The sequence below is a fragment of the Pipistrellus hanaki genome (genome assembly GCF_964339955.1).
Source record: "Pipistrellus hanaki genome assembly, chromosome: 1".
Taxonomy (NCBI): Eukaryota; Metazoa; Chordata; class Mammalia; order Chiroptera; family Vespertilionidae; genus Pipistrellus; species Pipistrellus hanaki.
The window spans coordinates 122,643,104-122,659,796 of record NC_140503.1 but is presented as its reverse complement, the minus strand read 5'-3'; the positions used below and the strand labels follow the sequence as shown (position 1 = coordinate 122,659,796).

At 40.5% G+C, this 16,693-nt stretch overlaps 1 protein-coding gene across 14 annotated transcripts in view; it reads right to left on the bottom strand.

Moving 5' to 3' along the window:
- Nucleotides 1-14,732, bottom strand: part of MLLT10 (MLLT10 histone lysine methyltransferase DOT1L cofactor) — a 230,037-nt gene extending 215,305 nt beyond the window's left edge. For 3 of the 14 annotated variants that reach the window (XM_084868000.1, XM_084868001.1, XM_084868002.1), the window contains exons 1-3: nt 13,683-14,718; nt 13,349-13,508; nt 10,760-10,839 (exon numbers count right to left, since the gene is read on the bottom strand). In XM_084868000.1, the coding sequence (XP_084724126.1) occupies nt 10,760-10,839; nt 13,349-13,508 (240 nt within the window). In that variant the 5' untranslated portion in view covers nt 13,683-14,718. Of the gene's footprint in view, nt 1-10,759; nt 10,840-13,348; nt 13,509-13,656 lie in introns of all 14 variants that reach the window. The other 11 variants (XM_084867998.1, XM_084867999.1, XM_084868004.1 and 8 more) reach the window with 8 other exon arrangements.
- Between the last annotated feature and the right edge of the window lie 1,961 nt (nt 14,733-16,693).

The window sequence follows — 16,693 nt, the reverse complement described above, 5'->3', positions numbered from 1 at the left end:
ACATGTCCCTTGGTTGCGGGCACATCCCCAGTGGGGGGTGTGCAGGAGGCAGCTGATCGATGCTTCTCTCTCATCGATGTTTCTAACTATCCCTCTCCCTTCCTCTCTGTAAAAAAAATCAATAAAATATATTTAAAAAAAAAAAAAAAAAAAAGAATGAAGCAGCAAGATACTATTTTGTGTGTAAAGAAAAGCTTTTGGTACTACCTGACTTTGACTATGTGCATAACTCTTTGATAAACATAAAGTCTAAACCAAAAAAATGGAATAAATAGGAACCATATGCTGGGCAATGTATCTTACAAAGATAGCATATGTTTTCATATTTCTTTTTTTTTTTTTTTTAATATTTTATTGATTTTTTACAGAGAGGAAGGGAGAGAGACAGAGAGTTAGAAACATCGATGAGAGAGAGTCATCGATCAGCTGCCTCTTGCACATCCCCTACTGGGGATATGGCCGCAACCAAGGTACATGCCCTTGACTGGAATCGAACCCGGGACCCCTCAGTCCCCAAGCCGACGCTCTATCCATTGAGCCAAACCGGTCTCGGCTGTTTTCATATTTCTTACTAGTTATGTAGGCATGTTAGAAAAGGATACAGCCAGGCTGGCATGGCTCAGTGGTTGAGCAGTGACCTGTGAACCAGGAGATCATACATAGTTCAACTCCCAGTCAGAGTACATGCCCGGGCTGTGGGCTCCATACCCAGTGTGGAGCATGAAGGAGGCAGCCTATCAATGATTCCCTCTCATCACTGATGTTCTGATGTTTCTGTCTCTCCCTCTCCCTTCCTCTCTGAAATCAATAAAGTATATTGGGGGGGCGGACGGAAGGGGAGAGGATACAAACATATATTAAACACTTACTTCAGGTCAACCTAAGTTATGCTAGCCTTTTCTCACAGTAAAAGAAAGGAATCAAGAAGAGTCAACAAAAATTGGCTACTTGCCGAAACTGGTTTGGCTCAGTGGATAGAGCGTCAGCCTGTGGACTGAGGGGTCTCTGGTTCGATTCCGGTCAAGGGCATGTACATTGGTTGCGGGCACATCCCCAGTAGGGGGCGTGCAAGAGGCAGCTAATCGATGACTCTCATCGATTTTTCTAGCTCTCTATCTCTCTCCCTTCTTCTCTGTGAAAAATCAATAAAATATATATTTTTTTAATTGGCTACTTATTATTTTATCTATGGGGTTAAACACTAATCTCTTAATTTTTTAAAATCTCCTTTTTCAAAAAACACACTCTTTAACCTCAATACAGACAACAGGATGAAGGAAATTAGACTGCAAGTTATATGACTATCTCAACTTTTGACTTTTCTCTTCTTGCTGCCTCTGAGTCTTAATTTCCCAAAGAATAAATTTCTAGAGAACACTGAATTGCAAGAGTGGGGTCAACATGCACTCAAAGATCGTACATATTTTATTGATGCCATACTCAGCAGTGAGTTTTTTATTCATTCCGGAAAATCTTCCTAATTTTCAACTTGCAAACTTTTTAAGATCTTTCTGCATTTTACATGTGTGTGACTTCAGTAGTGTTATCAATGTTTTTATAAATACTTAATATGTATTTCTACTTAGCTTAATTCCAACTATTTTGTACTTCAATGAAACAGTCTACACATTGCAAAAATTAAATAAATAAATAAAATCTCTTTCAAAGCTACAGGAACTTAAGATAGTATACTGAATTTTTTTAAAAGCAAATTTTAGATATGACTCAGCAGTAAAAAAGAATGTTAGCAAATGTTTAACTTTGAAGGCATTTCATTTAAAGAATAAGGGCTAAAAAACTTGTACAGAAATAAGAAGAAAAAGTTACTAATCATTTTTTTATTTAAAGTGCAACTAGAGACACCCCACCTGGCTTCTTGCACTCAGAAGTCAAAGAAAAATAAATTTGAAAACAATTTTTAATTTTGTAGATAAAGGTAAATCTCCAGGTGAAAGAAATAAAAAAGAACTTAAAGAATGAACATTAGTTGAAACTGCAGCAGTCAATGACGATATCATATCTTATCCCCTAGAAGACGGGGTTGACTATGGCACCAGCATAAACCCTAAATGTGCAGAAGAAGCTCTAACTGGCCTCTCTGCATAAGGACAGGATCTAGGTTAAGGGCCTAAACACCCCCCACTAAGGGGTAGCTGTACTAGAAAAACATGGCCTGGATCACTAAGACTAGAGAAGCTGCATCAAAGTGAGATGCCTCTTCTAGACTTGAGTAAAGGAGTCACCCTAGAAAAAACAGGAAACTCAAGCCTAGGCTAAGAGTGGAATTCTCTGATTTTATTGACTTCAGCAATGGGCCCATATTTTAAAGTCTCTCTAACAATTAAGAGCCAGCAAAATTAAGTATATATTGTTGAGTGGAGTTTACAGGAAAATTTGCTTAAGTGTGTAACTCGGCTGAAAGAAAAACCACTTTTAACCTTACCCTCCCCCTTCTTTCTGCCAGGAACTTCATTCTGCAGTCACAGTAACTATAGTTCCAGCTGCCATGCTATAATTGTGGGGCAATCCTGAAAACGAAAACCATGTGCTAAGGTTGGTTGGTACATTAGTAAGTCAAAAACATCTGATCCCTAGTGACTTCATTGAGTTATCATAAAAGGTTTAAAATGCCTTTCTGAACTCCTTTTCAAAAAAAGAATTTGTAAATTCCTATTTTGTAGAAGTCACTATAATCTGGTATTTACTAACAGCCAAAGGCAAATCTTAACAATTACAGAGCAAATAAAACACTCCCATAGCAACAGCTTCACAAATTCAAAGTTAGAGGAAGAGGAATCCTAAGACAGAAAGAAAAAAAAAAAATCCTAAAGATTAGCTCACAGTAAAAAATCACATAGTATATGAAGAAATCTACCTCCAGAGTTAACAAAGCAAAAGACAAACTTCCAAAATCTCTGAGGAGTTTTAAAATAAGCAGGTTTTCTGGCTCTGACCAGGTTTGGTTAGAGCATCATTCCCATATGCCAAGATTGAGGGTTGAATTTCTGGTCAGGTCACAAACAAATCGATGTTTCTCTTCTCTCTTCTCTTCTCTTCTCTCTCTCTCTCTCTCTCTCTCTCTCTCTCTCTCTCCCCTTCCTCTCTAAAATTAAGTTTAAAAAGGTTTTAAATGTTCAAATAAAGGAAAGCATATAGTCCTTAAAGCAATAAAAGCAAAATACTATTAAAAAAAAACAAGCAGTTGCCTGGCCAGTGTTGCTCAGTGGTTGAGTGCCAACATATGCATCAAGAGATCTGATTCAGCCGAGACTGGTTTGGCTCAATGGATAGAGCGGCGGCTTGGGGACTGAAGGGTCCCGGGTTCGATTCCAGTCAAGGGCATGTACCTTGGTTGCAGGCATATCCCCAGTAAAGGGTGTGCAAGAGGCAGCTGATCCGATGACTCTCTCTCATCGATGTTTCTAACTCTCTATCTCTCTCCCTTCCTCTCTGTACAAAAATCAATAAATATATATATATATATATATATATATATATATATATATATATATATATATATATATTTAAAAAAAAAAAAAAAGAAGAAGAGATCTGATTCAATTCCTGGTCAGGGCACAAGCCCAGGGCTGTGGGTTTCAGGCTCAATCCCCAGTGGAGGGCATGCAGGAAGCAGTGATTGATGTTTCTCTCACATCGATGTTCCTATCCTTCTCCCTTCTCTCTCTAAAAATCAATAAAAACATATTTTTTTTAAACTATACTGTGTTGTATATCTGAAAGTTTGCTAACACTGTAGCAAATCTTTAAAAGTTCTCATCAAAAGGAAAAAAATATTTACAACTTGTGAGATGATTGATGAATATTAACTTATTGTGGTAGTCATTTTGATACAACATATTTAATATGCTCTACACCTTAAATTAATATGTTATATGCCAATTATATCTCAGTTAAACTGGGAAGAAAAAATATACATAGAAGGGTCTAACAGACACTGAAAGTAAGACTCAGACTGAGGAGAGTACAGAAAGTACTTCAACTTAATCTTTTATTATTCCTTTTTAAGTAGAAGAGAAGGTTTGAAGCAAATATCAAGAAGTAACATCTGTTCATTCTGGGTAAGGAATACATATGTATTTAATGTCCTATATTGCTCAGATTTGTGATAATTAAATGTATATTAATATAATTTTATTGGAATTAAATATGATTAATATAGTTAAGTATGTAACTTATATGGTTGTATAGATTTATGGCAATTTGCTTGCATTATATAGCTTCATTAAGCAAAAATTTAAAAATCCTATATAATGCTGAGTGAAATAAGCCAGTCAATGAAAGAGAAACACCACATGAACTCACTCATTTATGGATAATAAAGAACATTATAAACTGATGAACCAAAAGATAGGTTTAGAGACAGTATAGCAACAAACAGACTGTCAAATTACTGCGGGGAGGGTAGAGAGATCTGGAGGAGATGAGATTAACCGAAGGACTTGTATGCATGCATATAAGTACAACCTCTGGGGAGGGAGGGCATGTATGGGGGAGGGGGCAATGGAAAGATATGTACACAGATAACAATTCAATAAATAAAAAAACTATGGCCAAAACCGGTTTGGCTCAGTGGATAGAGCGTCGGCCTGCGGACTGAAAGGTTCCAGGTTCGATCCTGGTCAAGGGCATGTACCTTGGTTGCAGGCACATCCCCAGTGGGGAGTGTGCAGGAGGCAGCTGATCAATGTTTCTCTCTCAATGATGTTTCTAACTCTCTATCCCTCTCCCTTCCTCTCTGTAAAAACTCAATAAAATATATATATTAAAAAATATATATATGTTGGCGAGGCTGCGGATAAAAAGGAACCCTCGTGCACTGCTGGTGGGAATGCAGACTGGTGCAACCACTGTTAACAGTATGGGGTTTCCTCAAAAAACTGAAAATGGAACTCCATTTGACCCAGTAATCCCACTCCTAGGAATATATCCAAGAAACTAGAAACACCAATCAGGATATATGCACCCCTATGTTCATAGCAGCACAATTTACAATAGCTAGGATTTGGAAACAGCCTAGGTGCCCATCAGCAGATGATTGGATCAAAAAACTATGGTATATCGACACAATGGAATACTATGCTGCCATTAAAAAGAAGGAATTCTCATCATTTGCAGCAACCTGGATGGAATTGTGTTGGAGACAGGGTGTAAACTGACAAGGTCCTTGCATTCGAGGGGGCTAGCAAGGCTGGCCCCCTATCCACACAGTTTTCCCAGGCTTGTTTGGATGGCTATTATCAGTAGAATGAGAGCAACCTTTCATGGCTTGCCAAGAAGTCTGTAACTATTTACTGAGATTTGCTGTACTAAGAATTTGTCCTTCGGCTCTATCTCTCCTTTAGAGATTAAGAGGAACAAAGAATACATTCCTCTTGACAGACCTCCTATTCAGTGTTTTGTGGATAAAAAGCATTGCACAGTTAATAAACTTGCTACAGTTCCTGGATGACCTGTAATCCTCCCAACCCCACTCTTCTGTCTTTCTTTTCTCAATTCCCACCTCCCTACCTCAGCCTGGTTCACCTGCCAGGATGGCCCTGGCAAAATTGGAGAACATCATGCTGAGTGAAATAAGCCAGTCAATGAAAGAGAAACACCACATGACCTCACTCATTTATGGGTAATAAAGAACATTATAAACTGATGAACCAAAAGATAGATATAGAGACAGTTAAGCAACAAGCAGACTGTCAAATTAGAGAGGGGAGGGGAGGGAGATCTGGGGGAGATAAGAGATCAACCTAAGGACCAAAACTCTGGGGAGGGAGGGTATGTATTTGGGGGAGGGGAGGAGACAATGGTAAGATATGTACACAGATAATAATTTAATTTATAAAAATAAGAAATAAAAAATAAATAATATCCTATATAATAAAAGGCTGATATGCAAATTGTCCCGTCCACCGGGAGTTCAACTGGGAGTTCGACCAAGGGGTGGGGCTGGCTGGCCAACCACCTGCGACCCCTCCCCCAAGCCGGGTCCAGCCTGATTGGGTGGGCTGGAAGGACCCCACCCATACACGAATTCATGCACCAGACCTCTAATAAAATAATATAACCCTAGATCAATCCCTAAAACCTTGACTTTTGATTCCATCTGGCAATTTCTCCCTAACAATGTAAGAAACAAGAAAGCACTGTAATAAAAAGAGGCAAGCAGTAGGAAAAAATTACTGCAGAAAAGAAATAGTATTTCTTTTAGCGTTAGAATAGCAATATCTAATTAATGCAAATTCTAAATTGGCTTTTGGCCATTTTTTTTTCATGATTCACTCTCAGCGTGTTTTCGAAGTAGAATGTTTAAAATATAAAATATCCTCATTGTATCTCATTGAAATCATATAAGTAGATAAAATTTCTAACATATCTCTTAAGCTTGGTAATTAAGAACAACAAATACAGCCGAAACCGGTTTGGCTCAGTGGCAGAGCGTCGGTCTGCGGACTGAAAGGTCCCAGGTTCGATTCCGGTCAGGGGCATGTACATTGGTTGCGGGCACATCCCCGGTGGGGGGTGTGCAGGAGGCAGCTGGTCGATGTTTCTCTCTCATAGACATTTCTAGCTCTCTATCTCTCTCCTTTCCTCTCTGTAAAATATCAATAAAATATATTTAAAAAAAGAACAACAAATACACCCTATCTGGTTTGGCTCAGTGCATAGAACGTAGGTTTGCGGACTGAAGGGTCCCAGGTTCGATTCTGGTCAAGGGCATGTGCCTTGGTTGCGGGCACATCCCCAGTGGGAGGTGTGCAGGAGCCAGCTGATAGATGTTTCTCTCATTGATGTTTCTAACTCTCCATCCCTCTCCCTTCCTCTCTGTAAAAAAATCAATAAAATTTAAAAAGAACGACAAATACACATAAAATACAAAAATAGTAATCAGTAAGTATTTTAACCTCTCACCACTATGATAATGATCAATATGTTGTATGAGTCTAAAAAATTTCTCAACAAAACATTCATACTTGAAGTGAATAAAGCAATTCAAGTGCTTTCTCTAAATTATGAACACCTATCCACAAAGAGCTTCCCTTAAAAATCAACCAAACTTTCCCCCAATCCTTTTATTTTCCTCTTTCCTAAGATTTTAAAAATTCAATCTAGCCCTAGCTGGTTTGGCTCAGTGGAGAGAGCATCAGCCTGCAGACTGAAAGGTCCCGGGTTCAATTCCAGTCAAGGGCACATACCTCGGTTGCAGGTTCCCTGGCCCTGGTCAGGGTGTGTACCTGAGGCAATCTCGCTCAAATCGCTGTTTCTTTCTGTTTCTTCCTCTCCCACTTCTCTAAAAGTCAATGGGAAAATATCCTACAATCTCTATTCTCTTCAATGCCCTATAAGAGCATCCTGCCCAAACCAAGGAACTATCACTGCTGTCTCAAGACCTTTTTTTAGTCCAGTATACTTGGCAACAATGTCACTATCAACTATTCTTTCCTGAAAAACCAATTGTTTGTCTGTGTTGCTATACTGTACTTCTCCCTTCCTGAAGTTCATTAATCATCCTTGGTACCCTGTTTTCTTAATCTTCCATGTGAGTATTCACCATGGTCTGTCTTCAATTTTCCTTTTCTCTAACAAAAAAAAAAAAATACCATTTGGTTCCCATTCTTCCTTCTATATAGCTCCAACTTTAACCTGACTCCATTATTTTATTTCCAATGAAAAATCCTAGCAGCATCAAAACAAACATGCCCAAAACAAAAATTTTCCTTACTCTTCAATTTTGTTCTCCCTCCTCTATCACTATCACTCTTACTATTGATGGTATCACCAATCCTGAATGATCAACCTTGACATTTCAAGATCTTTGATTATTCCTTTTCCTTTACTCAATATCCATTTCTATCATTTCATCCTTCAAAATGTTCCCTTCCTTTTTATTCCCTCCCTTTGTACTCTCACAGTTTTATAGTAATAGCATCCTAAGTCTTTCTTTCTAAATTTCATCCTAAATTTCCCTTTCAAAACTATTCTATAAAATACTTACACTGTTCTGGATTTTTACTCTTCAATATCTGTCAAGGTACCACCAGCTTATAATTCCACTTTCTCTGAGAAGTGAGCTATCCCAAAACAACAGAGACCTCCATGTGTCTGAACCACTCAACCATATTGACTAGCCATGGCCAACTGATAATCTAGGTACCTCATCCAAGCCAAACCAAAAGTTTTGTTTTCGGTTTTTTTCCGCCAAAGGAACATGACATTCAGACTGAGATGTAGTCTCTTAACATAGGAGGTAGAAAATATTAGGAGCTGAAGTATGGCCATCTTTCATATAGAACATGATAATTGAAAAATTAATCACAGCCCAGACTCAAACTAGATATGTACCTCTCTTAAAATTATGCTGTGCTTATCCATAAAATGAGAATGAATCACCTCATAGATTTGATAGGATTAAAGGAGAGAACTGATATAGAACATTTAGCAAAGTATCTGACATAGTAAATAGCCGAAAAAGTTAACTATTGATTGTTGTAGAAAGCAGCAGAGAAAATCTGCAGGAAGAATAAAGCAGACACAGAGAAAACCAGAAATAAGATAAAGACTAATTTAATTTCCTTTCTAGGTCATGCATACATTTCTACATTCTGGTTCTTAGCTCCTTTATCCTTAAAATAAAATGCTCTTTCTTAGCTTATTTTAGGTTGGAATAAGGTTTTGTTTCTTACAATGCACCTAACTTTACAATTGTACACTACAGAAATTTAAAGGAGGTTGTGTCTCTTCTTTAAAGCCTTTAATTGCCCCCCTCCCCCCCATCTCATCAAATAAAGCTGAAATAAAATGCATCCTCCAGCCCTGGTCAGGTAGCTCAGTTGATTAGAGCATCATCCAGATACACCAAAGTTGTGGGGTTGACCCAGGTGGAACAAACAGGTCTCTCTCTCTCTTCCTCTCTCTCTCTCTCTCTCTCTTCCCCCTTCCCCTCTAAAATCAATAAATAACAAAATTTAAGGATTAAAAAGAAATGTATCCTTCAATATACTTTTTAAGATAACTACCTTATTCACCCTAATATCTTTACCATGCCCTTAGAGGATAAAGGAATAAAAACAGGCAACAGGTGGCATTTAAGACAAATAATGTTGGCATTTTACCAATCCCATTCACAGTATTTTTATTCTCCCTCTATTGATACCCACCTTTCCTATTTTCTAATATTTCTCTGGCCCTGAATCTATTGTAATATCCTGAAAGAGCCTCACCCTAATTGTCAGTGTATACCAATAAATTAAAGCATAACTTCCTTTGCCTGGTGACTCATGAACCCCAAATCATAACATGCTACCAAGAGGCAAAAAAGACATGAGTATACCTATGTATGCTACCACATCAAGTCTTATCATTTTTTATTGATTTCATCCTCCATTTGTTAATTCCCATCATGGTAACATTTGAACAATCGCTATAATTCTGCTACCGTGCATTTTCACTCAAACAAAACATATCAACAGAATACTGATCTAAATTTCAAAACCTAAATAGGCTATTCAGCCATTTGTTCATGCAAAAGTAAAAGATCTGTTTTTATTATACATGTAGAGAAGTTGAAATGTTTCTTTCCTACCTTCTGTCAAGTTCTCTAAACAACACCAAAAGGAAGGAACTATAACATTGCAAATAATAGTGCTTTTATATGATTAATAAAGATTAAATCTATTTCTTCCTGATAGATCTAGAAGTTCAAATAGAAAAATGCTTTTGGCCATAAAGAATAAACATACCACACAGGCAGTGTGGCTCGGTTGAGCACTGACCTATGAACCAAGAGGACAGGTTCTATTCCAGTCAGGACACATGCATGGGTTGCAGGCTTCATCCTTGGTAGGGGGTATACCAAGGAGGCAGCCAATCAATGATTCTCTCTTCATCATTCATGTTTCTATCTCCTCCTCTCCCTTTCTCTTTGGAAGCAATAAATAAAAATATATTTAAAATTTAAAAAAAATAAATAAATAAATAAATAAATAAAATAAAAAATAAACAAACATACCTCCCTCATTCTTATAGGTGGTTTACAAAAGTGTTCAGGACTGGCTGGTGTTGCTCAGTGGTTGAGCATCAACCATGAATCAGGAGGTCATAGTTCAATTCCCGGTCAAGGCACATGTCCAGGGTTTCAAGCTGGATCCCCAGCAGGGAGTGTACAAGAGGCAGCCGATCAATGATTGCCTCTCATCATTGATGTTTCTCTCTCTTCCTTTCTCTAAAATCAACAAAAACTTTTTCAGTGTTTAGAAAGAAGGCAGCCAGCTAAGTAAAAAAGGAAGATCTTTATGTTGTTTGCCAAAGGGACTGAATATCTGAAAATATTGAGCAAAGTTAAACTATACATCTGCAGACATAGTAAAAAGAGTATGAACTGCTAAATTCTTAATGTGATTTTTATTCATTAAAAAAACCTTGACAGAATTATCAGTATAACTTCCTTATGTCTTTCTGTCATTATATTCTAACTATGATTAGCCAATTTAGCCTTCAAACTAGTAGTTAGGGCTAATAAGCTGAAATACAACTTTATATATTATCTGCTCAAAGTATCCATCAACATATGCTTATGTTGTAGAATTTCTTTTTCAGATTTTATAAAATTGGTTTAAAACTGTAAGTCAATATTTGGCCCAAATTCAATATGTGAACAACAGATTGACACCCTTAAAACTGAAACATGTACGTAACATCCTAAGCTACTCAGTGAAGTATTTTAATGTTTTTGATAAACAGTCCTTACCACTCTAGCTGCTCTTTCCTGAGATTCACACTTCCTGCAAAACCATGGTCCAGTGGGTACTTGAACAATGCCATAGCAAGCTGTCGGAAATAAAATGTTTTAAATTATGTTAAGAATAAAGAATTATGGAAAATCAAATACCCTTTCAAAGCCTTATTAAACTAACTACTTCTCAAACTATTTATGTAAACCTCTGCTTTGTAGAAAATTAAAACATCTTATATCTATATTTAACACACACATTATCTTAGTTGAAATTGTATGACACAGTAAAAATGTTAAAATGCCAATTATGTTATTTCATTTAAGTATAAACATTACAACTTTAATTATTCTTTTATGATAGGAATATTAGGTAAAATTTAACACATGATTAGATTTTTTATAGACTAATTCAGAAGTTAATTAATTCATTCCTATATCATGCAGTTTAAAAAGCAATCATTTTAGATAAGTCTAATGAAAATATTTCCAAATCATCTTTCAAAATGAGCAACAGATACTGCAGAAAAGAAAATTAAATGTAAAAGTGAAATGAGCCCAGCTGGTGTGGCTTGGCAGTTCAGTGTCTCAACCCATGAACCAAGAGGTCACCAGTTTGATTCAGATCAGGGCACATGACCTGGTTTCACTTTCTGGGCTGGATTCCCAGTAGGGGACGTGCAGGAGGCAGCCAATGGATGATGTCTCATCAATGTTTCTATCTCTCTCTCCTGTCTTCTAAAAATCAATAAAAACACATTTGAGAGGGAAAAAAAAGTGAAATGCTTCCAGAATAGGCAAATCTATAGAGACAGTGGTTTCCTGTGGAGTTGAGTAGAAATGGGAGTACAAGGTTTCTTGTTAGGATGGTGAAAATGTTCTAAAATTGTGGTAATGGATGCGAAGTTTAGTGAATACATCAAAAAAAGTGAACTGTACACTTTAAAAAGGTGAATTGTATGATATGTAAATCACATCTCAATAAAGGTGTTACTTATAAAAAGTAAACACTACCAAATATATATGAATGTTCCAATAAGTATGGATATATATTACATATATAAGTCTAGTTGTTTTTAATTGTTTTTGTAATATGTAATTAACTCAAAATTGAAATTTTCCTAAAAACACTAACATCTAATTGACATTCTCGAAAGAGTGCACTCAAAGGCAACTTGAAAATACCTTAAATATTTGAAGGCACTTAAAAGAATATAAAATCAGCACAAATTTTTAAATCTCAAAAATGTTCTATCAGCAAGAAACACTACGTGAGTGTCCAAAACATAGTTCAATTCAGAAGTATTTGTAAAGAAAATTAACTTTGAAAAAATTTAAGCCTTAAATAAACATTTTCTATATTGAGATGAGATTGCTTATCAAAACCTGATAATTTATCACCCAATTCATAAGAAATACCTCCACCAATGTCCATAAACACTGGAATGTAAATACTATATACCAGTTTTCTAAGATCTTAAAATCAGTATCTAGTTTCAACACATTTTTTTACTCCTTAAAAAAGGAATCTGTGCAACCTTGTTCTTCTTTAAAGGAATATTGGAATAACTGCATCCTCAGGTTAATTCACTACCTCCTAAGTCTCCCGTGCCAGTTCTAAGATTCCATTCTGAAGAATGCACTTTAGCACCACTTATTTACCACTCAATGCCAGATTCAGAAATGGGAATGGGCCAGGCTGGTGAATAATGAGAGTATAAGAGCCACCAAAAAATTATCTAGGTTGCCTCACTTCCTTACCACATGAAAGGTCAATGTCCAGGAAACTGTCTTGTTAGTGTCCTAGGCTTTTTTTTTTTAAATATCAAAAAACCTCACCGAGTGGAAACACCCAGAAATAAACTAAGATGCTCCCCAAATCACTGGTGGCACCATCTCCTCTTTTTCTCTCTATCACTTATGCTGAGGAAGAGGCCTGATTTGACCACTGCACACATCCAGCAGCCCCAGCCAGTTCAGCCAAAGCCACTCCTGCAGCAGCACAACTGCGGCGCGACCTTCCGCCCTCTTCTCCGCAGCAAGCTCCCAGGCCCGAGCAGCAGGGTCTCCGCCAGAAGCTGGAGGTGCGGCAGCAGACGCCTCCCTCCCTAATCTAAAGCGGCCAGGCTCCCCCGCTCCCTCCCCCACGCCCCGGAGCGGCGAGCGGCCGGCGCTCCCAGGCCGGTTCCAGGCCACAGGAAGTCCCCGGGCACACACTGCGGCAGCGGGAGCGGGCCTGCAGGGGGAGGGGTCCGCACGTGCCCGAACCCACCGCCGAGGTAGCACTGCCGCCCCCCGCACTCCCCGCTCCCGCAGCCCCGCAGCCCCTCCTCCCCACGGGGCCCACGTCTCCAGACCCCCGGATCCCGGCGCGGGCGGCGGCCAAATGACACCTGAGAGAGTGAGCGCCGAGTCACATGACAGTGCGGGCCACACGCACTTTCTCCCACACGCACGGCCCACCCCGCCGCGGCCCCGCGGAGGCCATCCCGCCGCGGCACGGGGCGGGGCGGGGGAGGGGCGGGAGCCGGCGGTTGCGGCCCGGGTGGGGGAAGCGGTGACGGTTGGGAGCGGCCGGTTCGGCCCGGCGGGCGGTTGGGTGTTTACCTTGATGCACCGCGACGCTGCAGCCGTGCCCGTCGCAATAAACCAGCGGGTTCTCGGCCCAGCCTCTCTCGTCTGAGCAAACGCAACAGCCTCCAATCATCTCCTTCATACTATGGGAGACCTCGTCCTCCAGAGACACGGGCCGGTCGCTAGAGACCATCTAAGAGGGAGTTGGGGGGGACCATTAAAACACACATGCAAGCCAGTTAGTGCCCCCCCACCCGTACCCCCCTCCGCACGGCCGGCCACCCGCGCTCCCGCTCCCTCCCGGCGCCCGGCCCACGCCCGCCGATCGGCCGCTCGCTCACTCGGGCTCTGCCGCTCAGTCACTCACGTTCCGCACAGGAGTCAGGAGCCATGTCCTTGCTGACTCCCCCCACTTCCCTTCCGCCGCCTCCTCCGGGTCTTCTCGCCTCCCCACCTCCGCCCGGCGGCTAGCGCTGCAGCCCGGAGAGGGCACACATAGGCCTCCGCACAGGCGCACTGGGGGCTCCCGCTGGGCCCGGGCGGCGAGGGCGGGGAAGGGGCGCTGCGCTTCCTCCTCCGGCGTCACTCGGCGTGCGCGCCCGCCCGCGGCGGCGTGAGGAGGCCTGGGAGAGGCCGGTCTGCGTGCGCGTCGCCGCGGACGGACGGCGGGCAGCGCCTACCTCCCGGCGCCGTCCCCTCCCCGGGCCTCTCGCCGCCGCCGAGGTGTGCCCGAGGCTGGGGGCGCCTGGAGCCGGCGGCGCGCCGAGGCCCGAACGCGCCAACGGGAGGGCGCGGGGGCGCGCGCGCGGGGCGGGACGTTGGGCCGGCTCCGCGGCGCGGGTCTCGCGGGCCGCGTGTGCTGCCCGGAGAGGCCCGGGCGGAGGGGAGCGGGGTGCCGAGGCTGGGAGGGGGGCGTCTTGTCATCGTAGCCGGAAGGGATTCCCGAGGCACCTCCGGGCTCGGGGATCTGCCCGCCGGCCTTTTTCTCCGGAACCGGCCCTGGCCAACTGGGCTTGGGCAGGTCGGCCAGCTTCCAGGAAGGTTGCAGTGACTCCTGGCTTCCTGTGGTTGGCCGTGCTGACTTCACTGTCCTGCCGCAGCCTCTCCTCCCATTAAATTCCCATCCTGGACTCAACCCAAAGTTCCGCCGGTGGATGTGCCACCCAATCTGCCGCCCATTTACATACCACATTGGCCCCAGTGACAAATGGAAGTGCATTACAGACGGAAGGTCAAAAGCCTGGTTAGGGTTATAGTCGGAGAGAGAACACCAAGACTACCCTCAGCTTGCTGTGTAGGAACACAGATGCTTGTTAATCAGGAATTAGCAATATAATGCGATGATCTGAAAAATGAAGTTAGTTATATGATCATAAAAGATGCAAGAATTCAAGTTCTCCTAGTCAATTCACCAAGTGATAACACCATGAAACTGGAGTCCAATGTTCATTGAGGATTTCTCTGATCTGGCTCTGCACTCCAAACTTAACTATTGAAAATTTAAGATCACTCTTTTTCTTTAAGGTCATTTAAATGGTAGAAAGATGGGGCTCACTCATTAGAAAGTAATTAGGCCTGTCTGAATAGATTAATTAGCTAGATACTGAGCAGTTTTGAGATGTAAAATCTTCCACTGCTGCCCTACCCACTATGTATCCTTGTAAGCTCAATATCAATTTTTAGGCAAAAGTGTCTAATTGTAAAATTAGCATGAAATAGGAATGTAGATACTTTGTTTAAATAACAAGCCTAGTTACAAGGCAAATTCATGGCTTTGGTTAATACCTGGCAGATACAAAATGGTTGTTTATCAGGAATTAGCAATATAAAGATCTGGAAAATGCAGTTATACAATGCTAAAGGATGAAGGAAACCAAGTTCTGGACAGCTACCAAAAGATAATGGTTTAAGCTTTAAAAGCATTCCAAATGTTCTCATGAAGAAAAATAAATGATAGCATGATTTCAAATTAATTGCTAGAAATCTATTTAAAATAAATGAATCTAATACCATGTAAGCATATATTATCAAATTTATTCAGACATTCTAAAACTAAGAGAGAAACCTACAGTAATGGAAATCTACCAAAAGTGTAAGGTAAATATGTACAAAAAATGAGAATGTAATTTTAGCTTTAATAGTACAGTTAGAAAATGTGACTACAAAATTGCATACTTATAAAATGCAACTTCTTTCAGGGGCCATGGCAACAATTAAATTTCTGAACATAAAATAATTATGTTCTTAAAATGTCATTGATATTTATAAAACTAAAACTGCCTTCAAAGAAAACTATTGTTGCCCTAGCCCTGTGGTCGGCAAACTGTGGCTCTGGAGCCACATGCGGCTCTTTGGCCCCTTGAGTGTGGCTCTTCCACAAATACCACGGCCTGGGCGAGTCTATCTTGAAGAAGTGGCGTTAGAAGTTTAAGTTTAAAAATTTGGCTCTCAAAAGAAATTGCAATCGTTGTACTGTTGATATTTGGCTCTGTTGACTAATGAGTTTGCCGACCACTGCCCTAGCCCATTTGGCTCAGAGATAGAGCAGAACACTGAAAGGTCCTGGGCTTGATTTCAGTCAAGGGCATATACCTTGGTTGTAGGCTCAATACCCAGCCCCAGTTGGGGTGCAGGCAACCAATCGATGAGTCTTTCTCACATTGATGTTTTAGAAAAAATAAAATAAAACTATTGTTTTGTGTATCTTAACTATTTTATCTTTACCCTTTTACAAGAGATACCAGTTTTACATCCAATTCCTACGCAGGTTCATATTCTTAACAAAGAGTACTCTGAGTTAAAATCAATGTGAAACTTCCCTTCTCAAATACTGCAGTCAAACCTTAATGCACTAAATTATTTAAAAATACATTATTTTCTTTTCAGTGCATTAGAGCTTAGTTCTTGTGATAGCATTAATTTATAAGTAAAGAAGGATGTGTACTTTACCCTACTCTGTAACACAATACAAGAAATGTAGGTAAACACTTGCTAAATCAAAACAAAAACATGTGTAAGAGACTTTGAAATTTAGAAAAATACAGTGTTTCATAAAAACAGGCCTGTGCCGAAACCGGTTTGGCTCAGTAGTAGAGCATCGGTCTGGGGACTGAAAGGTCCCAGGTTTGATTCCAGTCAAGGGCATGTACCTGGGTTGCGGACACATCCCCAGTAGGGGGTGTGCAAGAGGCCCCTGGTCGATGTTTCTCTCTCATCGACGTTTCTAGCTCTCTATCTCCCTTCCTCTCTGTAAAAAAAAAAAAAAAAAAAAAAAAAAAAAAAAAAAAAAATCAATAAAATATATTTAAAAAACAAAAACAAAAAAACCACAGGCCTTTATAGCCCAACCGACGTGGTTCAGTGGTTGAGTGTCCACCT